This window comes from Amblyraja radiata, chromosome 9 (assembly GCF_010909765.2).
Source record: "Amblyraja radiata isolate CabotCenter1 chromosome 9, sAmbRad1.1.pri, whole genome shotgun sequence".
NCBI lineage: Eukaryota > Metazoa > Chordata > Chondrichthyes > Rajiformes > Rajidae > Amblyraja > Amblyraja radiata.
This window is the reverse complement of record NC_045964.1, coordinates 57,164,367-57,191,180: the sequence shown is the minus strand read 5'-3', so window position 1 is coordinate 57,191,180 and position 26,814 is coordinate 57,164,367. Positions and strand designations below refer to the sequence as shown.

Here is a 26,814-nt window from a genome sequence, read left to right as displayed (position 1 = left end):
CAAGTACTTTGGGTCTTAATAGCAAAAAGTTATTGTGTTCAGCTTTAGTCACACTGTTATTGGGAAGATGGAGAGGGTGCAGGGAGGATTTACGAGGATGTTGCCAGGATTCGAGGGCCTGAGCTATAGGGAGAGAGAGGTTGGGGCAGGCTGGGACTTTATTCATCAGAGCACCAGAAGCTAATGGGTCATCTTATAGAGGTGTATAAAATCATGTACGTTTGATCGCAACGTTTCAGAAACAGTTAGGCAGGTCTGAAGAAGGGTCTCGACCTGAAACGTCACCCATTCCTTCTCTCCAGAGAAGCTGCCTGTCCCGCTGAGTAACTCCAAAATTTTGTGTGTATCTTTGGTGTAAGCCAGCATCTGCATTTCCTTCCCACACAGTTAGACAGGTACACGGATAGGACAGGTTTGGAGGGATATGGACCAGGCGCAGGCAGGTGGGACTAGTGTAGCTGGGACATGTTGGCCGGTGTGGGCAAGTTGGACCAAAGGGCCTGTTTCCACACTGTATCATTCTATGAGAGCAATAGATAGGGTGAATGTCTGGTCAATAGACAATAGACAATAAACAATAGACAAAAGGTGCAGGAGTAGCCAGCACCGCCATTCAATGTGATCATGGCTGATCATCCCCAATCAATACCCCGTTCCTGCCTTCACCCCATATCCCCTGACTTCGCTATTTTTAAGAGCCCTATCTAGCTCTCTCTTGAAATCATCCAGAGAACCTTTCTCCACCACCCTCTGAGGCAGAGAATTCCACAGACTCACCACTCTCTGTGAGAAAAAGTGTTTCCTCGTCTCCGTTCCAAAGGGCTTACTCCTTATTCTTAAACTGTGGCCCCTGGTTCTGGACTCCCCCAACATCAGGAACATGTTTCCTGCCTCTAGCGTGTCCAAGCCCTTAACAATCTTATATGTTTCTTTTTTTTTTTTTTTACGGTAAATTACAATAACACACAACACATATATCTTAATACATTTTTTGTACCGCTTCATTTTTTTTTTTTTTTTTTTAAAGCTTTAAGAAAAAGATAGAAGTAAGGAAAGTAAAGAAGGTGCGCAAGAGTTGTGAAGTGCAGGAGAGTGTTGGGAAAAGAAAGCCCCTTAGAAAAGAAGTTAGAGAAGGAAGTAAAGTAAGAAAGTAGACCCTAGAAAAGAAAGAAAAAGAAAGTAAGGACAATCGCTCTATTATAACATTAAACTCCGCAGAAAGACTACCAACCAAGTCTGTTTTTGTTGTTTTATCTCCCAATGCCAGGTCCTGATACCATTTATTTATTTATTTATTTTTAAAATTACTATTGCACCTCATGCTTGTAATAGGTCCATAAACGTAGACCACGTCTTTTGGAATTGGTTTGCTTTATCTGCTAAGAGGAATCTCATCTCTTCCAGATGTAATGTTTCAAACATATTTGATATCCACATTTTTATTGTTGGTGTGGGCGCATTTTTCCAGAATTTAAGTATGAGCTTTTTTCCCATTATTAGCCCGTAATTGAGTAAATTCTTCTGATACACGTTTAATTCAGGGATATCTTCCGATATCCCAAAAATGATCCATTCTGGTTTTGGTACCAGTTTTATTTTAATTAATTTTGAAAAAATATCAAATATTCCATGCCAGAATTTTTGGATTTTTGTACAAAAAACAAAAGAGTGCGCTATGGTAGCTTCTTGACACAGACATTTATCACAGATTGGTGAAACATTGGGAAAGATTTTATTTAATTTAGTTTTTGAATAGTATAGTCTATGTAATGTTTTGAATTGGATAAGCGTATGTCGTACATTGATCGAGCATTTATGCACCTGTAGTAAATGTTTATCCCAGCTCTCTTTTGAAATTTTTATAGCTAATTCTTGTTCCCAGTCTCTTCTAATTCCATCTGTTATGGGTATTTCTATGTTTAAAATGATATTATATAAGTACGATATTAAGTTAGCTGATTCCGCCTTTGTCTTCATTGCTTCATCCAGTAAGTCTTTTGTGTATTTTTTCAAATAATCACAAATTTGAAGATATTTAAAATATTGGTTATTTTTCAAATTATATTTCAGTTGTAGTTGTTGAAATGATAGTAATTTTCCCACTTCATACAGATCTTCGAGCGTTTTGATTCCCATTCTTTCCCAATGTATAAATGATTTGTCTATGATTGATGGTTTAAACGATGGGTTATTGGCTATTGGTATTGAGAGAGATAGGTTTCTTAATTTTAGATTCTGTTTATTTGTTTCCATGTTCTAATTGTGCTATGTATAATTGGGTTTTTATTATAATTTTTATTATTCAGATTTATTGGTGAGAGGATAATCGCTCCTATATTACTCGGGGAGCAATCCCCTTTTTCCATTACAATCCAGTCCGCCTGAATCTTATATGTTTCAATGAGATCCCCTCTCATCCTTCTAAACTCCAGAGTGTACCAGCCCAGCTGCTCCATTCTCTCAGCATATGACAGTCCCGCCATCCCGGGAATTAACCTTGTAAACCTGCGCTGCACTCCCTCAATAGCAAGAATGTCCTTCCTCAAATTAGGGGACCAAAACTGCACACAATACTCCAGGTGTGGTCTCACTAGGGCTCTGTACAACTGCAGAAGGACATCTTTGCTACTATATTCGACTCCTCTTGTTATAAAGGCCGACATGCCATTCGCTTTCTTCACTGCCTGCTGTACCTTACATTTACATTTGAGCAATGTATGTAGACTGTATTGAATGTCTGTGTGGCCTCCGAAAATGTCGGATGAATTTTTTGCACGGTTCGTGTATTGTATATATTTATTACTTGAATAAAGTCTATTTTGAAATTTAAAAAAATACTCGATGGGTCTGTTTTCGCACTGTATCTCTAAACTAAACTAAAAATGATAAAACAAAGCTTTTTACTGTACCTCGGTACACATTACAATAAATCTAAAGCATGTCTCCCTGTGCTCCATTGGACTAGTGCAGATATTGACGTTCGAAGTGCCCTGCAGCGGTAGAGTGATTGAATCATCGTAGAGTGCGCACACAGATACACTGGCCTATTGATCACTGACACCCATTGCCATGGAAGTTAAACAACACTCTCACAGAAAGGCTCGGGCGAGAATTCAAAATAAATTATGGAGCAGCTGGTTGAGCTGCCTTCTCACTGCGCCAGAGACCCTGGTTCAATCCCGACCTCGGGTGCTGTCTGTGCGGAGTTTGCATGTTCTTCCTGTGATCGCATGGGTTTCCTCCGGGTGCTCCGGCTTCCTCCCACATCCCTTGCCCAGAGTAGGTGAATTGAGAACCAGAAGACACAGGTTTAAGGTGGGGGGGAAGATTTAATAGGAACGTTTTCACACAAAGGGTGGTGGGTGTGTGGAACGAGCTGTCGGAGGAGGTAGTTGAGGCTGGGACCATTGCGACATTTAAGAAACAATTAGACGTGTACATGGACAAGACAGGTTTGGAGGTACATATATGGACCAAACGCTGGAAGGTGGGACTAATAGAAACATAGGCGCAGGAATAGGCCATTCGGCCAATCGTGCCAGCACCGCCATTCGATGTGATCATGGCTGATCATCCACAATCAGTACCCTGTTCCTACTTTTTTCCCCATATCGCTTTGATTCCGTTAGCCCTAAGATCTATATCTAACTCTCTCTTGACCACATCCAGTGAATTGGCCTCCACTGCCGTCTGTGGCAGAGAATTAATGTAGATGGGACATGTTGGTCAGTGTGGGGAAGTTGTGCCGAATGGCCTGTTTCCAAGCTGTATGACTCTATCTGATAGACTTGCGGGTTTGCAGGTTAATTGGCTGCTGTAAATGATGCCTGATGTGCAGGGAGTGGATGAGAAAGTGGAATAACATACAACGATGTGAACCGTTGACCAATGATCAGCGTGGACTCAGTGGGCTGAAGTGTTTCCACACTCTATCTCCAAACTCTACACTAACCAGGTAATGTGATCGGAGTGAGTTGTTCCCACCTGGAGCACGTTCCCAGGGGGAACTGTAAAGCCTGGGGTTAAACTGGGACCTGTTAGCCCTGTGGTCATTCCATTCATGAATCCCTCAACCAATGTAGCCCAGTCCATCACACAGACCACACTCCCCACCATTGTAGATGTAGCCCAGTCCATCACACAGACCACACTCCCCACCATCGACTCCATCTACACTTCACGCTGCCTCGGGAAAGCAGCCAACATAATCAAAGACTTGTCCCATCCCAGTCATCCCTTCTTCTCCCCGCTCCCGTCCGGCAGAAGGTACAGAAGCTTGAAAGCGCGCACCACCAGACTCAGGAACAGCTTCTTCCCCTCTGTTATCAGGCTTCTAGACGGCCCTTCCATAAGCTAGGGTACTGTCCGATTCACCTCTATCCCATTGTGGACATTGGACTTTGTCTGTGGAACTGATGCGCTACAATGCTGAGAACTATATTCTGCACTCTGTATCTTCCCATTTGTACTGGAGTTTGACTTGCTTGTATTAATGTTTGCACATCAGATCTGTTTGGATAGTACACAAAACAAAGCCTTTCACCGTGTCTTGGTACAAGTGACAATAAACCTCCCCCCTCTCTACTTTCAGTCTCAAGAAGGATTCCACCCAAAACATCGCCCATCCAGAGATGCTGCCTGACCCGCTGAGTTACTCCAGCACTTTTGTGTCTATCTTCGGTTTAAACCAGCATCTGCAGTTCCTTCCTGCACAATAAACTTAAGCATGTGTCGGCAGGAACTGCAGAAGCTGGTTTATACCAAAGTTACTAAATATACTAAAAATAGCGGAGTCAGGGGATATGGGGAGAAGGCAGGAACGGGGTACTGATTGGGGATGATCAGCCATGATCACATTGAATGGCGGTGCTGGCTCGAAGGGCCAAATGGCCGACTCCTGCACCGATTGTCTATTGTCTATTATAAGAGATATAGACGGCATAGAGGGATGATATAGAGGGCTAGCCCACAGCCAACATTGGACCATTGTGGGCTCCACCATTCCTTGATCATCGTTACTTCGTGCATATCTTTCATTCATCTTTGCAGTTCCTCTCTGTATCACCGTTTACATCTCTCGTTACCCTCTCCCCTGACTCTGTCTGAAGAAGGGTCTCGACCCAAAACGTCACCCATTCCTTCTCTCCAGAGATGCTGCCTGACCCGCTGTTACTCCAGCTTTTTGCGTCTATCTTCACAATAAACCTCAGCCAAGTTCCAGGCACTGGGATACATTAGGGTGGCTTGTAGCCCAGTTGATAAAGACGCAGGTTTTTAATTAAATAATTAGTGGGCTGCAACTGCAACAAGCCAGGATTCCACTTACCCTCCACCTTAAATCAATAAGTGATTTCATTGCCAAATCTCTCAGTGACATTTGATTATATTAAAGCCATTACATTAATGTTCGAGTAGACTATTATAGTATTGCACCTGCTGCCTTTTATGACAGTGACAACTCAACAGCATTTTTTTAATGGATAGATCTCGTATCACATGCACGTGACCACACACACACACACGCTCTTACACTCGTACACACACGCTCGTACACACACACACATACACGTATGCACACACATGCACGTAGTACACACTTAAACACACACACATAAACACACACTTAAACACACACACATGCACGTACACATGTAGAGGGAGTTAGATGTGGCTAAAGGGATCAGGGGGTATGGAGTGAAGGCAGGTACAGGATACTGAGTTGGATGATCAGCCATGATCATATTGAATGGAGGTGCAGGCTCCAAGGGCCGAATGGCCTACTCCTGCACCTATTTTCTATGTTTCTATGTCACACACATGTAAACACACACGTATACACACACGTACATACATAGAAACATAGACAACAGGTGCAGGAGTAGGGCATTCGGCCCTTAGAGCCAACACCGCCATTCAATGTGATTGTGGCTGATCATCCAGTACACACACACACGCTCATACACACGCATGTTTGTACACATACATACACACACGTACACACATGTACACATATCAGATTCCGGGGCTGCTGAGGCTATGATTATGCTTTGACATTTACAAACATCCATTAAAACATGACAGGTAAGAATGTATATATATTTTTTCAATGGTGGAAAAGTTTATATTACATTAAAAAAATATCAAATATCCTCTCGATAACCCCAATTATATATTTGCATCCAGTTTTTTTGTTCTTATTAACATGTAGGTAGCTTTATATGGAGTTGGTTATTGTCCTCAGCATAAGTGTGCGTTGGCAGTTTAGATATTACTTTGGTTTTCTTGGTTGAGCGCTTGTCCTGGTGTTATAGTTTTAGAGATTCAGCGCAGAACCAGGCCCATGGGCCCACCGAGTCCACACCGAGTCCACACCGACCAGCAGACCAGGCACTCAGCGGGTCAGGCAGCATCTCTGGAGAGAAGGAATGGGTGACGTTTCGGGTTGAGGTCTTAGGTGAGAAGACAAGAGAAGACAAGAGAATCCGCAGCAGATCGGAGGCAAAGCTCTGGGTTTGTGTGAATGAGGGACAGCCAGACTCCCAGCAGAGCAGCGGCAGTAGAGCAGAAACAATAACACAGCTGCTACCAATAAAACAGCAGTCATTCACTGCAATCACACAGGGAGACACGGAGAGAGAGGGAGAGAGGGGGGGGAGGGAGAGGGACAGAGAGAGAGAGAGAGAGAGAGACAGAGAGAGGGGGGGGAGACAGAGGGAGAGACAGAGGGAGAGGGAGAGACAGAGGGAGAGGGAGAGGGAGAGGGAGAGGGAGAGGGAGAGGGGGAGAGGGGGAGAGGGGGAGATAGAGAGTGGGAGGGGAAGGCAGAGAGGGAGACAGAGAGACAGACAGACAGAGACACACACACACACACACACACGGAGGGGGAGACAGAGAGAGAGGGGGAGACAGGGAGAGGGAGAGAGGAAAACACACACACAGATAATCACACGGTTCCCTTGCCAAGCAACCACTCAACACACACTGATGCTTTGATTTGCTCTATAATCACGAGCTATTAAGCCGTTTCTAGTGGCTCGGCACTGAGAGGAGGCACAGAAACATGATCTGTTATTGTTGTGTTATGAAGCAGGTGAGAAGCAGCAGTAGCAGGTTGAGTGAGGGAACCCTTGGCCGTGCGGTGTTTCCTGCCTCTCTCCCTGTGGGAAAGCTCCCAGCCAGAGAGGTTTGTGAAGGACATGGGACAACGGTGGAGGCCTGGAGCTGAGCGGCGCATGACTGAGGGAACGGTCGGGTGGAACAGGACGCGGCACGGTGGCGCAGCGGTAGAGTTGCTGCCTCACCGCGCCAGAGACCCAGGTTCGATCCTTGACTACGGGCGCTGTCTGTACAGAGTTTGTACATTCTCCCCGTGACCTGCGTGGGTTTTCTCCCGCACTCCAAAGAAGTGCAGGTTTGTAGGTTAATTGGCTTCTGCGATTTGTCCCGATTGTGTGTGTAGGATGGTGCTGATGTTGGGCGATAGCTTCTAGGACTCGGTGGGCCGAAGGACAATTTACAGAAGCCAATTAACTTACAAAGATAGGGCTCTTAAGGATAGTGGAGTCAGGGGAAATGGGGAGACGGCAGGAGCTGCGGAGCTGCGGACTTACCATCGTGGGGCTGGCCGGTCTCGGAGCGTGGGGAGCGGTGGTGGCTCGCTGCTGCAGCCCGACTCCGGAGCTCGGATGCTCCAGCTGCAGCTGCAGGTCCAGTGGACTGGGACATGGGGAGCTTGCGGGTCCGGGTGGAGAGACCGCTTTTCGGAGCTCCCGCAACGCGACTTCTCAGCCCGTGTCGCGGGGTTGGAACGACCCGGAGCGGGGCCGTACATCGCCCGGCGCGGCTTTAATAACCGCGGGACATTCCAGCGCCCACCAGGGGCTCCAACTTTGTAACTGTTAGACCTGGAGCGGGGCCGTACATCGCCCGGCGCGGCCTAAAATGGCCGTGGGACTTACCATCGCCCGCCTGGGGCTTCGACATCGGGAGAGAAATGGTGCAGGGGAGAGAAAAGACTTTGCCTTCCATCACAGTGAGGAGGAGATTCCCTGTGATGGATGTTTCTGTAAATTGAATTGTGTGTATTTCTTGTAGGAATTGTCTTTGTTTGTATGGCTGTGGAAACGGAGTTTCGTTTGAGCCTCACTGAGGTTAAAATGACATGTAATAAATATTGTATTGTATTGTAACGGGGTACTGATTGGGGATGATCAGCCATGATCACATTGAATGGCGGTGTTCAAGACTTCAAGAGTCCAAGAGAGTTTAGTGTCATGTGTCCCTGATAGGACAATGCAATTCTTGCTTTGCTTTAGAACACCAGAACATAGTAGGCATGAATACAGAACAGATCAGTGTGTCCATATACCATTGCATAAATATATACACACATGAATAAATAAACTGATAAAGTACAAATAAACAGATTATTGGCTATTAATGTTCAGAGTTTTGTCCGAGCCGAGTTTAATAGCCTGATGGCTGTGTGGAAGAAGCTCGAAGGGCCGAATGAACTATTCCTGCACCCATTGTCTATCGTCCATTGTAAAACCTGTACGTCTTTTGAGTCTGTGGCGTGTGGGAGGAAACCGGAACACCCGGAGAAAACCCACGCAGGTCACGGGGAGAACGTACAAACTCTGTACAGACAGCAGCCGAGGTGAGGATCGAACCCGGGACTCTGGCGGTGTGAGCCGGCGACTCTACCCGCTGCGCCACCGTGCCGCACTCTACCTTTCAGATTAAATGTTCCCAGCCCTGGGCGTGGTGAGATGAACTAGCCCCCCGATGTCATTTTAGTTAAAACTCCACCTCGCAACACAGACCAGCTGGCCTTTCACAACATGACCCAAGTTCACCTTTCACGTTGCCAAGTCCCACAGGACCTTGCAAATCACTCCATGATTTTACCCTGAAATAACAGGACGCTCCCTTATATTTCCTGCTGAGTTATTTCTGTCCCTTTGCAAGTAATTCAAAGGGATTAACCTGCTGCAAAGTTGGTTTATTTCCAGTGAATGATTAGCCAGACGCCCAAGGTGTATAAAATCACCCGGCGAATAGACTCAGACTTAAGGCTCAAGCGAGTGTATTGCCATGTGTCCCAGATAGGACAATGAAATTCTTGCTTTGCTTCAGCACAACAGAAAATAGTAGGCATGAATACAGAACAGATCAGTGTGTCCATATACCATTGAATGAATATATATATATATACACATATAAATAAGCATATAAAGTGCAGTAGGCTAATTAAAGTTCAGAGTTTTGTTTGAGTTGAGTTTAATAGTCTGATGACTGTGGGGAAGTAGCTGTTCCTGAACCTGGATGTTGCAGTCTTCAGGCTCCTGTACCTTCTACCTGAAAGCAGCGGGGAGATGTGAGTGGCCAGGATGGTGTGGGTCCTTGATGATGCTGGCAGCCTTTTTGAGGCAGGGACTGCGATAGATCCCCTCGATGGTGGGGAGGTCAGAGCCAATGATGGACTGGGCAGTGTTGACAACTTTTTGCAGTCTATTCCGCTCCTGGGCGCTCAAGTTGCCGAACCAACAATGCAGCATTGAAGCGGGACCCTCAGCATGAAGAGCGATCCTGACCCCGACCGGAAACGTCACCCAATCCTTCTCTCCAGAGCCGCTGCCCAACCCGCTGAGTTAATCCAGCTTTTTGTGTCTGTCTTCAGCCCACCGAGACCACAACGCATCGATCACCCGCTCACACAAATTCTACCTCATCCCACTTTCTCATCCACTTCACAGAGGGCCAATTAACCTATAAACCCACACGCCTTTTGGGATGTGGGAGGAAACCAGAGCACCCTTTAGGAAGGAGACGAGGAGGAATTTCTTTAATCAGAGGGTGGTGAATCTGTGGAATTATTTGCCACAGACAGCTGCGGAGGCCAAGTCAATGGATATTTTTAAGGCAGGGACAGGGATTCTTGATTAGTACGGGTGTCAGGGTTTATGGGGAGAAGGCAGGAGAATGGCGTTAGGTGGGAAAGATAGATCAGCCATGATTGAATGGCGGAGTAGACTTGACTTAGCGAAACCCACGTGGTCACAGGGAGAACATGCAAACTCCACACAGACAGCACCCAAGGGCAGGATTGAACCCGGATCTCTGGCGCTGTGAGGCAGCAGCTCTGCCAGGTGAATGCAGTTACTAAAGGGCCTGTCCCACTTTCACAACCTTTTTTTTTTTAACTCGTGGACATTTTTCATCAGGCTAGAAAAAACGCCCCGACCTACTTGATGCCACGAGTACCTACGACTAGCATCACGGCCTACTACGACAATGGCTGCGGGTACGAGTCAAGGGCAAACTCGGCAGAGGTCGTGAATTAGGTCATGAAAGTGGGACAGGCCCTTATGGGTATCATGAACTAGAGGGCACAGGTTAAAGATGAGAGGAAATTTAATAGGAATCCGAGAAGCAACGTTTTCACTCAGAGGGTGGTGGGTGTATGGAACGAGCTGCCAGAGAAGGTAGTTGAGGCAGATACTATAACAGCATTTAAAACTGCTTGACTGGACTTTGCTGGCTTTACCTTGCACTAAACGTTATTCCCTTATCATGTATCAATGGCTCGATTGTAATCATGTATTGTATTTCTGCTGACTGGTTAGCACGCAACAAAAGCTTTTCACTGTACCTCGGTACACGTGACAATGAACTAAACGGAACTGGAGATATTTGGACAGGTACATGGATAGCGTCAGTGTCATACAGTCACACAGCACAGAAACAGGCCCTTCGGCCCAACTAGTCCATGCCGACCAAAGTGACGACTCATCTTAGCTGGGGTAATTTGCCTGCTTTTGGACCAGGTCCCTCTGAACCTGTCAGAACCATGTCAAGTGCAATAGTTTTAAATCAAAAGTTTAAATAGTTTAAATAAAACAATCACAGAGTTCTATGGACTAGAACTTAGAGGGATATGGACCAAACGCAGGTGGGTGGGGCCAGAGTGGGTAGGGTTGCCAACTTTCTCACTCCCAAATAAGGGGCAAACGGTCAAAATAAGGGACAAATTTCTGACGACAATTCGTTGACCGACGGCCGTGGCTGGGTGAATGATGAGTTGGCCCCGGGTGCTGGACTGCACACAAAGCCCAGCCGGTGGGCCAGCTGTGGAGTTTTGGCCCGGGCCGCGCGACGTCGCGTGCAAAGTCCGCCGCCCCATCCAACTCGTGAACCGATGATCGGCCATGAGAAGGAGGGGTGGTGGTGGTGTCGGCGGTAAGCGAAGATCGGACAGCTGGCCGGGCTGCCGACCGACGGGGCCACGGGCGAGGCGCTGCTGTTGCTGCTGCACTCCATGGGCTGCACTACGTTGGGACAGGTGAGGCGGGGCCGGGCGCGGTGCTCAGACCCGACAGTCCCCTCGACCCGGGTAGTAGTAGCCAAAAACGGAACAAGGGCGGTCCCGAACTGGACAAACCAATTTAGCCCAATATAAGGGATGTCCTGGCTAATACGGGACAGTTGGCAACCCTAAGTGTAGGTAGGGCATGTTGGTCGGTGTGGGCAAGTTTGGTCGATGGGCCTGTTTCCAAGCTGTATGACTCTATGTCTAAATAATTGATTGCTAAGAACTAGAGGATTGTGAAAGGCAAACCCAGGAAAATGCGTAGGAAGGAACTGCAGAAGCTGCGTCACACTGAATGAAGATAGACTCAAAATGCTGGAGTAACTCAGCGGGTCAGGCAGCATCTCGGGAGAGAAGGAATGGGTGACGCTTCAAGTCAAGACCCTTCTTCAGACTCTCCGGGGAGAGGGAAACACAGAGATATGGAAGATAATATCTGGCAATGATATGTCCCCTTTGATGTCTTGTTTTCACACGTTACCCTTCCATATCTCTGTGTCTCCCTCTCCACTGACTCTCAGTCTAAAGAAGGGTCTCGACCCAAAACATCACCTCTCTGTTCCTTCTCTCCAGAGACGCTGCCTGACCTGCTGAGTAAAGCCCCTGTCCCACTTACGTGTCCTTGGCACGCTAATCACGTGACCTCGTGGTCGCGTTGAGGCACGACAGTCCCGCGAAGATCGCGTGCGACTTCATTCGCCCGCACAGCCGTCTGGAGCGCGTGACGTCATTTGAAGATGGACACAAAATGCTGGAGTAACTCAACGGGACCGGCAGCATCTCTGGAGAGAAGGAATGGGTGACGTTTCGTGTCGAGACTATTCTTCAATCTGAAAGAAGGGTCTTGACCCGAAACGTCATCCATTCCTCTCTCCAGAGATGCTGCCGGTCCCGTTGAGTTACTCCTGCATTTTGTGTCCGTCTTTAGACTTGCTTTCCGTTACCAGCAGAAGGAGAATGCGCTAAGGAAGGTTCCTGGCCAAACTGGCTGGGACTGTGGTGTGAGCATTACTGCTTGGCACTGTGCTTCCGACCATGAATTAATCACCGCACTCGCAGAAACTGCAGACAGTGCATCTGGCTGTACAACTGATGTCTCAGCAACAAGCCAGCACACTTCATCTTGCACTGCACCATATTCCTCGGGTTCTCAGACAGTTCTGTCGATGCACCAGGATCCCAGTGAAACTGCCGTCATTCTGCGGAAGTGGGAAACACTTTAATGTACAGGGATTTGGTTCGGCTACTCTTGTTTCGTTTAGTGGAGGGAACTGCAGATGCTGGTTTACACCGAAGACAGACACAAAATGCTGGAGTAACTTCTCCGTGGACTGTCACCTTGTCGTGATGGAGAAGCTTGTGTGGACCTGAGATCCTGAGAGCGATGCCGTCTGGAGCTATGCTCCTGGTAGGGCCACCCATGGCGGTAAGGGCAATCCAACCAAGACCTCAATGGTGGAACAGGCGGAGAAGGACGATGGCTGACCTTAGTGGAGCGTCACAACGGCTGGGAGGGCGGATGAAGGCTGCAGCAGAAAAGGGTCTCCGGTCGTCTTGGACTCCATGTCACTGGATCCTGACCCAGATCTGTCAAGGACCGTGCGGTGTCTGTCTGTGCACCAGTCTCCCCACGTTAAACAAAGCCACGCACAGGCGTCCTCCAACCCTGGAGACACCCATGACCAAAGTTCTTAGGGGGGGGGGCTATGAACTCAGCGGGACAAGCAGCATCTCTGGAGAGAAGGAATGGGTGTCATTTCAGGTTGAGACCCTTCACATCAGCATCTGCAGCTCCTTCCAACACATTAGACTAAAGTGTCTGAGGCCCTCATCTCGTGTCGTGTTGACACGTTTTAGTTTAGTTTAGGTCAGGTCAGGGGGAGTTCCCCCCTCCCCCCGCCACGGGTACCATGTAATCCCGTGCTACCTGCTCCATGGTCGGATAGTCGGCGACTAAACCGTCTCCCCCACCTGATTTGCCAGATCCCCCAGCAGGACCAAAAACAAGACCTGACAAAGGGCGGATGAGCTTCTAGCGAGCCAACGGCCATCCACACTTCAGTAGAAGTTGCGATCACTGTCGTACACGGCATTGTAAGGAATTATGATAAAGCACACACACACACACACACACACCAACATCCTATACTTCCAGCGGCGGAAGTCCGCAGGAACTGGAGGGCAGAGATGTGTGGTGCGTCCGTCACCGTTCCTGTCAGAAACCAGCACCACTGTGTCGCTAATGTTTTCAACGATGATGAATGAATGAATTAGTTTTGAGATACAGCGTGGAAACAGGCCCTTCAGCCCGCCAGGTCCGCACCGACCAGCGATCCCCGCACATTAACACTATCCAACACACACTAGGGACAATTTTACATTTAGAACAAGCCAATTCACCTACAAACCTGTACGCCTTTAGAGTGCACTGCTTTAGGTTTATTAATGTCTTCGTACCTCTGTACAAGGGTGGCACAGCGACAGAGTTTCTGCCTCACAGCGCCAGAGATCCGGGTTCAATCCTGATACATGTGCTTGTCTGTACGGAGTTTGTACGTTCTTCCCGTGACCTGCGTGGGTTTTCTCCAGATGCTCCGGTTTCTTCCCACACTCCAAAGGCGTACAGGTTTGTAGGTTAATTGGCTTTGTTTAAGTGAAAATTGTCCCTAGTGGGTGTAGGACAGTGTCCATGTGCTGGCTCGAAGGGCCGAATGGCCCACTCCTGCACCTATTGTCTATTGTCAATGTGCGGGGATCGCTGGTCAGTGCGGAGTCAGTGGGCCGAATGTCCTGATTCCACGCTGTATCTCTAAACTAAACTAAGAACCAATATGTTTTGTTTAGTTATTTAAGAAGGAACTGCAGATGCCGGTTTAAACCGAGGCACGAAAAGATGCTGGAGTAACTCAGCGGGACAGGCAGCATCACTGGAGAGAAGGAATGGGTGACGTTTCGGGTCGAGACCCTTCTGTTTAGATTATTGTCATGTGTGTCGAGCGTTTTTGTTGCGTGCTATCCAGTCAGCGGAAAGACGAAATGTGATTACAATCGAGCCGTTCGCAGTGTACAGAAACAGGGTCAAGGGAATAACAGAGACATCATGTACTGCCCCACCCTCACGGCTCATCTTGCAACCTCCCGTGTTGGGTGAGTCCAGAACCAGGGGCCACAGTCTTAGAATAAAGGGGAGGTCATTTAAGACTGAGGTAAGAAAAAACTTTTTCACCCAGAGAGTTGAGAATTTGTGGAATTCCCTGCCACAGAGGGCAGTGGAGGCCAAGTCACTGGATGGATTTTAGAGAGAGTTAGATAGAGCTCTAGGGGCTAGTGGAGTCTAGGGATATGGGGAGAAGGCAGGCACTTGTTATTGATTGGGGACAATCAGCCATGATCACAATGAAGGGCGGTGATCTTCGATATTTCTAAAATAACTCTATGAAGTTAATACAAAATGATTTACATTAGGAGCAGAACCTCATATTCTGCTTGGGCAGTTTGCACCCTAGCGGCATAAACATTGACTTCTACAATTTCCGGTAGCCCTTGCTGGCTCCTCCCCTTCTCAGCCCTCTGGCTCCTCCTCTTCCTTTCTCCTTTCTCCTTTCTTCTCCCTGCCCCCCGCCCCGCCCCGCCCCCCCCCACCACCTCACCCCACATCAGTCTGAAGAAGGGTTTCGGCCCCTAAACGTTGCCTATTTCCTTCGCTCCATTGATGCTGCTGCACCCGCTGAGTTTCTCCAGCATTTTTGTCTATCTTCGATTTTCCAGCATCTGCAGTTCCTTCTTGAACATGATTTAGATTAGTTTATTGTCTCAGGTACTGAGGTACTGTGAAAGCTTTCTTATTGTGTGCTAACCAGTCAGCGGAAAGCCTATGCGTGATTACAATCAATCCATACACAGTGTACAGATACAGGATAAAAGGGAATAACGTTTACTGCAAAATAAAGTCCGATTAAAGATATTCCAATGAGGTAGATGGGAGGTCTGGAACGTTCTCTAGTTATGCAGGAAGGAACTGCAGATGCTGGTTTACACCGAAGATTGACACAAAATGCCGGAGTAACTCAGCGGGACAGGCAGCATCTCTGGAGAGAAGGAATGGGTGACGTTTCGGGTCGAGGCCCTTCTTCAGACCGTTCTCTAGTTGTTCTTGTGCATGGTTAGAAACATAGACAATAGGTGCAGGAGTAGGCCATTCGGCCCTTCGAGCCAGCACCGCCATTCATTGTGATCACGGCTGATCATCCCCATTACTGATTGTGGATGATCAGCCATGATCACATTGAATGGCAGTTCTGGCTCGAAGGGCCGAATGGCCTACTCCTGCACCTATTTTCTATGTTTCTGTTATTGTGTCCTGTACCGAGGTTGAGTGAAAAGTGTTTGTTTGCGTGCTAACCAATCGAAAAGACTAAAGGGTCTGAAGAAGTGTCTCGACCCGAAACATGGCCTATTTCCTTCGCTCCATACTGCCCCACCCGCTGAGTTTCTCCAGCATTTTTGTCCACCTATAGTTTTAACCTTAGTGATGCAGCGTGGAAACAGGCTCTTGAACCCGGGTCTCTGGCGCTGTGAGGCAGCAACTCTACCGCTGCGCAGCCGTGTAATCAAGCCGTCCACAGTGCACAGATGGAGGGTGTAACATTTAGTGCAAGATATAACAGGGAAACTGCAATGCAATAGCCTAACTTTTACACAAAACAATCTCGCTGATCCTAAAAAGCAGGTTTGGTGAGTGGTTAATGTGTGACCCGTTTGAAGTTAGGACGTTAGGCTGGTGTGAATGGCTGGCTATTAACATCACTGCAAAGTAAGTGCCAAATACTTCCTCTCATGAACACAAAAGGCCAACAAGGCGTTCTTGCACTCAGAGTTGAACTGGTTACGTGTAGGAAGGAACTGCAGACGCTGGCTTATAACAAAGATAGACACAAAGTGCTGGAGTAACTCAGCTGGTCAAGGGACTGTCCCACTTGGCGATTTTTTCGCCGACTGCCGGCATGATTGACTGACGTATTGGGTCACCGAAAAAGTCGTGGCGTATTGACGCGCGATGTCTCCTCAAGTGTCGCAACATTTTTTTTGTCGCCGCTGGATTTTGAAATCTTTCGGCGACCCTGATACGTCAGTTAATGACGCCGGTGGTCGCCGAGAAAATCGCCGTGGGACAAAATGTTTGAGAAGGAACTGCAGATGCTGGAAAATCGAAGGTCGACAAAAATGCTGGAGAAACTCAGCGGATGAGGCAGCATCTATGGAGCGAAGGAAATAGGCAACGTTTCAGGCCGAAACCCTTCTTCAGACTGATGTGAGGTTGGGGGGGGGGGGGAAGAAGAAAGGAAGAGGTGGAGCCAGTGGGCTTAAGGAGAGCTGAGAAGGGGAGGAGAAAGTAGGGACTACCTGAAATTAGAGAAGTCAGTGTTCATACCGTTGGGGTGCAAACTGCCCAAACGAAATATGAGGCACTTTAGGCCGCATCTCTGGAGAAAACGGATGTGTGATGCTTCATGTTGGGACCCTTCTTCAGACCGGCTGGCTGGTTGAACTGGTTATAAGGGCAAGTGGTTATAAGGGCAAGTCCCCCCCCCTCTTGCCACATCCCCAATCTTGGAAATTCCACTCCTCACACTTGTATACTCTGGAGTTTAGAAGGATGAGACGGGTATCTTATTGAAACATATAAGATTATTAGACTAAGTGGGACCCATTGGGTCCCAGCATCACACAGGAGGGCTGGTCACCAACTCAATATTCCACCTCTCGACCAATTCCAATATTGCTCGCCAGTGGGGGGGCTGTCTGTTGCGCTATTATGGGTGTTGCGGGCCGAAGGCACAGGTTTCCAGAGGGCTGGTAGACATTATGGGCCAAATGGATTCTTGGGCTGGCATCCAACTGTTGCATGATTTTAAAAGCCAAGCCTAGGCAAACAATTGGGCTGCAGACACCTGACAACCAAAATTCATTTTGTGAACACAAACTTTTTAAAAAGGCGAGGCAATCAATTGGGCTGCAGCCACCTTACAGCTGCATCGAGGGAACTCACCGTGGAGTAGACGTGCGTTCAGTGTTATTCGCAGCTCAGAGAACCGTGACCCTCTCGCTTCCTGGGTCTGGCAGAGACTGAGTGGGGACTACACATCTGGGTTTTATAGTCCCTCCCCCCTGCCGCCAGCGGGGGCAGCAGAGAGAGTGGCGAAATGTTTTAAAACATTAATATCTCTCTGATTTTTCATCGATGGGAAAAATCCTCTGGTCTCGGAAGGTGGAGGGGGGCTCTGAGTGAGGTGGCCAAAAATGACGGTCGTAGGTGGCGGCGTTCTCTCGGAAATCGCAGCAAGTGGGCCAAAAGTGGTCAAGATCAGACTTTTCGTAATATAATAGATTTAGGGTTTGGACACGCTAGAGGCAGAAAACATGTTCCCGATGTTGGGGGAGTCCAGAACCAGGGGCCACACAGTTTAAGAATAAGGGGTAAGCCATTTAGAACGGAGATGAGGAAACACTTTTTCACACAGAGAGTTGTGAGTCTGTGGAATTCTCTGCCTCAGAGGGCGGTGGAGGCAGGTTCTCTGGATACTTTCAAGAGGGAGCTAGATAGGGCTCTTGAAAATAGCGGAGTCAGGGGATATGGGGAGAAGGCAGGAACGGGGTACTGATTGGGGATGATCAGCCATGGCGGTGCTGGCTCGAAGGGCCGGATGGCCTACTCCTGCATCTATTGTCTATTGTCACTTTAATTTCACATTTCATGTATCTTGTGTTTTATGACCAAGTTCCCTCCTGGGATAAATAAAGCTTTATCGTATCATATTGTAAATAAGGCAAACAGTCAGAACATTTTTTCCAGGATGGAAAACTCAAATACTATACACGATTACAATCAAGCCGTTCGCAGTGTACAGATGCAGGAATTACTCCAGTACTTTCTGTCCTTTTGTTTATTAGCCAACATTTATAATGTGGATAAATGTATCCTTCCTTCCTGCTCTTTGGAGGCAAGAACAGGAAGGCAGATTATTATCTGAATGGTGTCAGGTTAGGAAAAGGGGAGGTGCAACGAGACCTGGGTGTCCTAGTATATCAATCACTGAAAGTAAGCATACAGGTACAGCAGGCAGTGAAGAAAGCTAATGGCATGTTGGCCTTCATAAATAGAGGAATTGAGTATAGGAACAAAGAAGTCCTTCTGCAGTTGTACAGGGCCCTAGTGAGACCACACCTGGAGTATTGTGTGCAGTTTTGGTCCCCTAGTTTGAGGAAGGACATTCTTGCTACTGCGGGAGTGAAGCGTAGGTTTACGAGGTTAATTCCCAGGATGACCGGACTGTCATATCTTGAGAGAATGGAGGAGCTGGGCTAGTATACTCTGGAATTTAGAAAGATGAGAGGATATCTTACAGAAACATATACAATTATTAAGGGTATGGACACGCTAGAGGTAGGAAACATGTTCCCCATGTTGGGGGAGTCCAGAACCAGAGGCCACAGTTTAGAATAAAGGGTAGGCCGTTTAGAACGGAGACGAAGAAGAACTTTTTCACCAGAGAGTTGTGAATTTGTTGAATTCTCTGCCTCAGAAGGCAGTGGAAGCCGATTCACTGGATGCATTCAAAAGAGTGAGATAGAGCTCTTAGGGCTAGCGGAGAAGGCAGGAACGGGGTACTGATTGTGGATAATCAGCCATGATCACATTGAATGGCGGTGCTGGCCTGAAGGGCCGGATGGACTACTACTGCACCTATTGTCTATTGTCGATCTGCCGTTCTTTGTTTCTATTGTGTTATTAGACAATAGACAATCTCCAAAGCTGCAGCAAAGTTGCCAGGACTCAAGGGACTGAGTTACAGGGAGAGGTTGAGTAGGCTGGGACTCTATTCCTTGGAACGCAGGAGGATGAGGGGTGATCTGAGAGAGGTGTATAGAATCATGAGAGGAATAGATCGGGTAGATGCTCAGAGTCTGTGGAATTCTCTGCGGACTTTGGGTGCCGCGGACTCCGGTAGGAGGTGGCCGACTGTTGTCCAGGCCACTGAGGACGTCCCCCAGCCCCGACGTCGGACTTACATCACCCCGGCGAGCGGGCCTGAACATCGGGCCGCCCGTAGCGGCGACTGCGGAGGGCTCGGGGAGGCCCCGATCACGGGTGAACATTGGAGGAAGAGACTGACTTTGGTGCCTTCACTCACAGTGGGAAACGTTGATTCTGCTGTGTGGGGATGTTTTATGTTGGACTCCATCGTGTGTTGTGTTCTATATTTTTAGTGTATATCTGTATGGTGATCACATTTCACTGTGCCACCTGGCACATGTGACAAATAAATGTATCTTGTATCTCTTGCCCAGAGTAGGGGAATCGAGGACTAGACAACATGGGTTCAAGGTGAAGGGGAAAAGGCACCTGAGGGGTAACTTTTTCACACAAAGGGTGGTGGGTGTATGGAACAAGCTGCCAGAGGAGATAGTTGTGGCTGGGACAACCCAAGAAAGAGTGAGACACGTACATGGATAAGACAGGTTTGGAGGGCTATGGGCCAAACGCAGGTAGGTGGGGTTAGTGTAGATGGGACATGTTGGCCGGTGTGGGCAAGTTGGGCTGAAGGGCCTGTTTCTACACTGTATCATTCTGTGACTCTAAATCAGACAGACATTTGTATGTGCTCATTGAGTGAGTGAACTACCTATGGTACTGGGCTGACAAATCCCTCAGCAATTATGGGCAGCACGGTGGCTCAGCGGTAGAGCTATGGGTGGGGGGGAGGTGTTTCATGATCCAGACGCTTTTTGTGGCCATTTTCAAGTGAGTTTTTTTTAATTTTAGAGATACAGCGTGGAAACTGCTGCGGGCAAGATTTTCATTATACCTCTGCATTACTGTACTTGTGCACTGGCCAAGAAACTACACTTGGCCTGATTTGTTTGTATTCTCAATTAGTTCAGTACAGTTTAGAGATACAGCACGGAAACAGCCCACCGAGTCCGCACCTACCAGCGATCCCCGCACGCTAGTACTGCCCTACACGTACATAGAAACATAGGAAGTAGGTGCAGGAGTAGGCCATTCGGCCCTTCGAGCCAGCACCGCCATTCAATTTAATCATGGCTGATCACCCACAATCAGTACCCTGTTCCTGCTTTTTCCCCCATATGAGCTAGATAGGGCTCTTAAAGATAGCGGAGTCAGGGGATATGGGGAGAAAATAGGAACGGGGTACTGATTGGGGATGATCAGCCATGATCATATTGAATGGCGGTGCTGGCTCGAAGGGCCGAATGGCCTACTCCTGCACCTATTGTCAATTGCCTATCCCTTGATTCCCTTAGCCCTAAGAGGTAAATCTAAATCTCTCTTGAAAACATACCAATGTTACAGTCCAAAGTTCTCATACGTAAACAAACAAATTCTACTTTCTAACCAATGCTCAAGTTTCGTACCCAAATTTGTACAAGTGTGCCATACGGTCACGAATGGGACATTTTTTACATTTTACACCAAGCCAATTAACCTAAAAACCTGCACGTCTTTGGAGTGTGGGAAGAAACCGAAGATCTCGGAGAAAACCCACGCAGGTCCATCGAGGGGATTTATCGCAGTCGCTGCCTCAAAAAGGCTGGCAGCATCATCAAGGACCCACACCATCCTGGCCACACATCATCTCCCTGCTACCTTCAGGTAGAAGGTACAGGAGCCTGAAGACTGCAACGACCAGGTTCAGGAATAGCTACTTCCCCACAGCCATCAGGCTATTAAACACAACTCAAACAAAACTCGGAACATTAATAGACCATTATCTGTTATTTGCACTTTATCAGTTTATTTATTCATGTGTGTATATATTTATACAATGGTATATGGACACACTGATCTGTTCTGTATTCGTGCCTTCTATAATTCTGTTGTGCTGAAGCAAAGCAAGAATTTCACTGTCCTATCAGGGACACATGACAATAAACAATCATGAATCTTGAATCTCTTGAATCTTGAATCAGGTCACGGGGAGAAGGTACAAACTCCGTACAGACAGCACCTGTAGTCAGGATGGACCCCGGGTCTCTGGCGCTGTGAGGCAGCGACTCTACCACTGCACCAGCTTGTCGCACTAGCGCGGGTACAACGGTCTGTGCAGGGGGAGGACCGGGCCAAGCATCCGACCCGTCACCCAACAAATCACAAGCTGCAACTTCCTGCAAACAACAGCTTTCGTCGGCTTCATTGCAAACTTCCAGAATGCAAATCAACCCGCCGCCTGCGACAACACTAAACACTGAAGCTTTGTGACTTCCAACCCATAACTCGGGCAACAAACGACACACAGTGCTCTGCAGTAACTCAGCTGCTCGGGCAGCCTCTCTGGAGGTAGACACAAATAAGCTGGAGTAACTCATGCTGGCTCAGACAACATCTCTGGAGAGAAGGAGTAGGTGACGTTTCAGGTCGAGTCAGGGGAGAGGGAAACGAGAGATATAGACGGCAACACGGAGAGATATAGAACAAATGAATGAACGATATCCAAGAAACTAACAATGATAAAGGAAACAGAATATTCTCTGGAGGGCATGGGTAGGTGACATTTAGGGGGCTCAGACCTGATGGAGCGCAGGATGATGATGCGTTATCTTACAGAGTGTTAAATCCGGAGTGGAATAGATGCAGAGTCTTTTACCCCGAGTAGGAGAATCAAGAACCAGATCAAGAGGACATAGGTTTAAGGTGAGAGGGGAAAGATTTCATAGGAACCCGAGGGACAACCTTTTCCACACAGAGGGTGGTGGGTGTATGGAACGAGCTGCCAGAGGAGGTAGTTGAAACACGGACTACAACAGCATTTAAAAAGACAGGTACAAGGATAGGAAAGATTTAGAGGTTATAGACAATAGACAATAGACAATAGGTGCTGGAGTAGGCCATTCGGCCCTTTGAGCCAGCACCGCCATTCAATGTGATCATGGCTGATCATCCACAATCAGTACCCCGGTCCTGCCTTCTCCCCATATTCCCTGACTCCGCTATTTTTAAGAGCCCTATCTAGCTCCCTCTTGAAAGTATCCAGAGAACCGGCCTCCATCCGCCCTTTGAGGCAGAGATGAAAGTAATTCATCTCTGCCTTATTAGAAATGAAAGTAATTTCTTCCAAACATAGACACAGAATGCTGGAGTAACTCAGCGGGACAGGCAGCATCTCTGGAGACAAGGAATGAGGTATCAAAGAGTTAGATAGATATGGGCCAAACGCAGGCAGGTGGGAGCGGAGGAGATGAGACATTTTGGTCGGCATGGAGTGAAGGGTCTGTTTCCATACTGTGTGACTATCTATTACATCCAAGTTCATTGGTCCATATATATGATGTCTAAGTCTCTTCGAGATGAAGCGCAAGCTCTACAATCCTACAGGCTGCACGGTGGCACAGTGGTAGAGTTGCTGCCTCACAGCCACAGAGACCCGGGTTAGAAACATAGAAAAATAGATGCAAGAGTAGGCCATTCGGCCCTTCAAGTCAGCACCACCATTCAATATGATCATGGCTGATCATCTAAAATCTCAGTCTCATCTCAGTCCTAAATGGCCTATCCCTTATTCTTAAACTGTAACCTCCTGGTTCTGGACTCCCCCAACATTGGAAGCATTTTACCTGCATCTAGCCTGTCCAATCCTTTAAGAATTTTATACGTTTCTATAATATCGCCTCTAATCCTAAATTCCAGTGAATACAAGCCCAGTCGACCCATTCTTTCATCATATGTCAGTTCCGCCATCCCAGGAATTAACCTGGTGAACCTATGCTGCACTCCCTCAATAGCAATAATGTCCTTCCTCAAATTAGGAGACCAAAATTGCACGCAATACTCCAGGTGCAATCTCACCAGGGCCCTGTACAACTGTAGTAGGACCTCCTTGCTCCTAAACTCAAATCCTCTCGCAATGAAGGCCATGTGGATTCCCTTCAGTTCCTCCCTCCCACTAGATCCTCAGTCCCCTAGTATTTCTGGGAGATTGTTTGTGTCTTCCTTAGTGAAGACAGAATTCAAAGTATTCGTATTTGTTCTGCCATTTCCTTGTTTCCCATTATAAATTCACCTGTCTCTGACTGTAAGGGACCTACATTAGTCTTCGCTAATCTTTTCCTTTTTACATATCTAAAGAAGTTTTTAAAGTCACTTTTTATATTCCCCGCAAGCTTTTTTTCTTGCTCTTTTTTTCCCCCACTGTCCCCCTCTGTTGAGTTCTAAATTTCTCCCAGTTCTCCGGTTTGCTGCTTCCTCTGGCCAAGTTATTTGCCTCTTCCTTGGATTTAACACTATCCTTGATTTCCCACTTCAGCAACGTTTTGATCCCGACTACGGGTGCTGTCTGTTTATGTGGGCATTGTACCTTCTCCCTATAGCCACGTGGGTTTGTAGGTTAATTGGCTTCTGTAAATTGTAAAATTGTCGCTAGTGTGTAGGATAGTGTTAATTTACAGAAGCCAATTAACCTACAAACCCATGTGGTCATAGTGTGGGATAACATAGAACCAGTGTGAACGGGTGATCATTGGTCAGCGCCGAAGGGCGTGTTTCCGCTCTGCATCTCTGGAAACAAAACTGCATGAACTCGGAAGAAGGGTCTTGACCCAAAATGTCACCCATTCCTTCTCTCCAGAGATGCTGCCTGTCCCGCTGAGTTACTCCAGCTTTTTTTGTGTCGACATGAACTACACAACTCGGCAGGTACATAACATGATAATAATAATAATAATAATATATTTAATTGTCATTGCATAGAGATACAACTAGATTTGGTATGCAGCTTCCATCTGATGTCATGACTTAATTAACTAAAACGTGACAAACGTGAAGTTTGTTCAAAAGCCATCACCTGGCTCCATCAGAAATAACCAGTGGACACAGAGACACACAGAGACACACAGAGACACACACACACACACACACATCAAGACTGAAAACAACTACAGCTCACAAGACAAGAGGAAATGGTTTGGGGGGATGGGAGGCCTGATGAACAGAGAGATTCTACTTCTGTCACACCCTTTCCAAAAGATCAAACCACAAGAGGCCGGAAGCTGTTGAAGCCACTTACCTGATAGTAGTTCTTTATGTGCCTGACTAATATAGTCAGGTTTTGAACGCGCAAGTTCACATCATTATTGACGTGCTTGTTCACCCTCTGATTTGTTGGTCTTGGGTCACTAGAAGAGGGGACAAAAGAACAGAAAAACCCATTATATTTCATGTATAAAATCATTCGAGGAATAGTTCGGGTAGATGCACAGGGTCTCTTGCCCAGAGTAGGGGAATCGAGGACCAGAGGGCATGGGTGCAAGGTGAAGGGGAAAAGATTTAATAGGAATCAGAGGGGTAACTTTTTCCACACAGAGGGTGGTGGGTGTATGGAACAAGCTGCCAGAGGAGGTAGTTGAGGCTGGGACTATCCCATCGGTTAAGAAACCGTTAGACAGGTACATGGATAGGACAGGTTTGGAGGGATATGGACCAAGCGCGGGCAAGTAGGACTAGTGTAGCTGGGACATGTTGGCCGGTGTGGGTAAGTTGGGCCGAAGGGCCTGTTTCCACACTGTATCACTCTCTGACTCTAAATCTCAGTTCTGAACATAGTGGTGAATCTGTTGAATTCACTTCCACAGACGGCTGTCGAGGCCATCAGTTGATATTTTTGCTTCACACATCTCCTTTAAACATTGCCCTCTAATCTTAAAGCTATGCCCTCTAGTCTGTGGAATTCATTGCCACAGACGGCTGAAGGGGCCCTCATTCTAAGGCGGAGATTGGCAGGTTCTTGATTAGTACGGGTGTCAGGGGTTATGGGGAGAAAGCAAGAGAATGGGGGTTGAGAGTGAAAGATTGATCAGCCATCATTGAATGGTGGAGTAGACTTGATTGGGCCAAATGGCCAAATTCTGATCCTATCACTTATGAATATATGAAAATAAAGAACCAGTAAACTCCAAACCCTAACAAGCAGCAACTTTGTAAATGATTAAGAGTGAAGAAAGAGTGTTGAGTGTAATGTTTAGGAAGAAACTGCAGATGCTGGAAAATCGAAGGTAGACAAAAACGCTGGAGAAACTCAGCGGGTGAGGCAGCATCTATGGAGCGAAGGAAATAGGCAACGTTTGGGGCAAATTCATATATTCGTGAATGTAATAATGTGTTGTGGTCGTGGGAGTAGACATGATGGGCTGAATGATCTAATTCTGCTCCAAAAAGGCATGAACAACAAAGCTGGGCTTTCCACACAGTTCGGCCACTGTTTGTGACTGTGTTACTCATTAACTAACAGCATCATATGGCACCGCTCAGAGCCTCAATGTACAGGAGTCATGAACTCAAACGTTCCCTTTGCTTATCTGTCTTTGAAGTCACCACATGCCAACACTAGGGTTGCCAACTTTCGGCGGTAAGCGAAGGTCCGAAGGTCGGACAGCTGGCCGGGCTGCCGACCAACCGACGGGGCCACGGGCGAGGCGCTGCTGCTGCTCCGGCACTACGTCGGGAAGGATGAGGCATTTTCACCCAGAGAGTTGTGAATCTGTGGAATTCTCTGCCACAGAAGGCAGTTGAGGCCAATTCTCTGGATGCATTCAAGAGAGAGTTAGATAGAGCTCTTTGGGCTAACGGAATCAAGGGATATGGGGAGAAGGCAGGAACGGGGTACTGATTTTAGATGATCAGCCATGATCATCTTGAATGACGGTGCTGGTATGAAGGGCCGAATGGCCTACACCTGCACCTATATTCCATGTTTCTATCTGTACAGCACAGGGACAGGCCCTTCGGCCCACAAAGTCTGTGCTGGACATGAGGCCAAGATAAACTAATCTCCTCTGCCTGCATGTTATCAGGGAACTAAAACATCCTATCACCACTGGAGAGAGGTCCTGACCTCCCATCTACCTCATTGGAGACCCTCTGACTATCTTGAATAGGACTTTATTTTTTTCTTGCACTAAATGTTATTCCCTTTTTCTATACACTGTGGACGGCTGGATTGTAATCATGTTTAGTCTTTCTGCTGACTGGTTAGCACGCAACAAATAAAGCTTTTCACTGTACCTCGGTACATATTTAGTTGAGTTCAGTTTATTGTCACGTGTACCGAGGTACAGTGAAAAGCTTTTGTTGCGTGCTATCCATTCAGTGGAAAGACAACACATGATTACAATCAAGCCGTCCACAGTGTACAGATACATGATAAAGGGAATAACGTTTAGTGCAAGATAAAGTCTGAATCAGACTGAAGAAGGGTCTTCACCTGAAACTTCACCCATTCCTTCTCTCCAGAGATGCTGCCTGTCCCACTGAGTTACTCCAGCATTTTGAGTTATGCGAAGGGTTCAATTAAAGCACGATGCTCTAGGGACAGGCAGCATCTCTGGATAGAAGGAATGGGTGACGTTTGGTGTTGAGACCCTTCCTTCCT

General features: G+C 47.3%; 1 protein-coding gene and 1 long non-coding RNA gene across 2 annotated transcripts in view; one reads left to right on the top strand and one right to left on the bottom strand.

Moving 5' to 3' along the window:
- Window positions 1-24,665, bottom strand: part of ccdc88c (coiled-coil domain containing 88C) — a 445,054-nt gene extending 420,389 nt beyond the window's left edge. Inside the window, exon 1 of the mRNA XM_033027529.1 lies at window positions 24,454-24,665. Coding sequence (XP_032883420.1) covers window positions 24,454-24,618 — 165 coding nt within the window. The 5' untranslated portion in view covers window positions 24,619-24,665. The remainder of the gene's footprint in view (window positions 1-24,453) is intronic.
- On the top strand, window positions 16,484-26,168 carry LOC116977171. The gene is made up of 3 exons (XR_004413137.1): window positions 16,484-16,536; window positions 21,788-21,792; window positions 26,157-26,168. It is a non-coding gene; the product is annotated as an uncharacterized LOC116977171 (long non-coding RNA).
- Window positions 26,169-26,814: the final 646 nt, after the last annotated feature.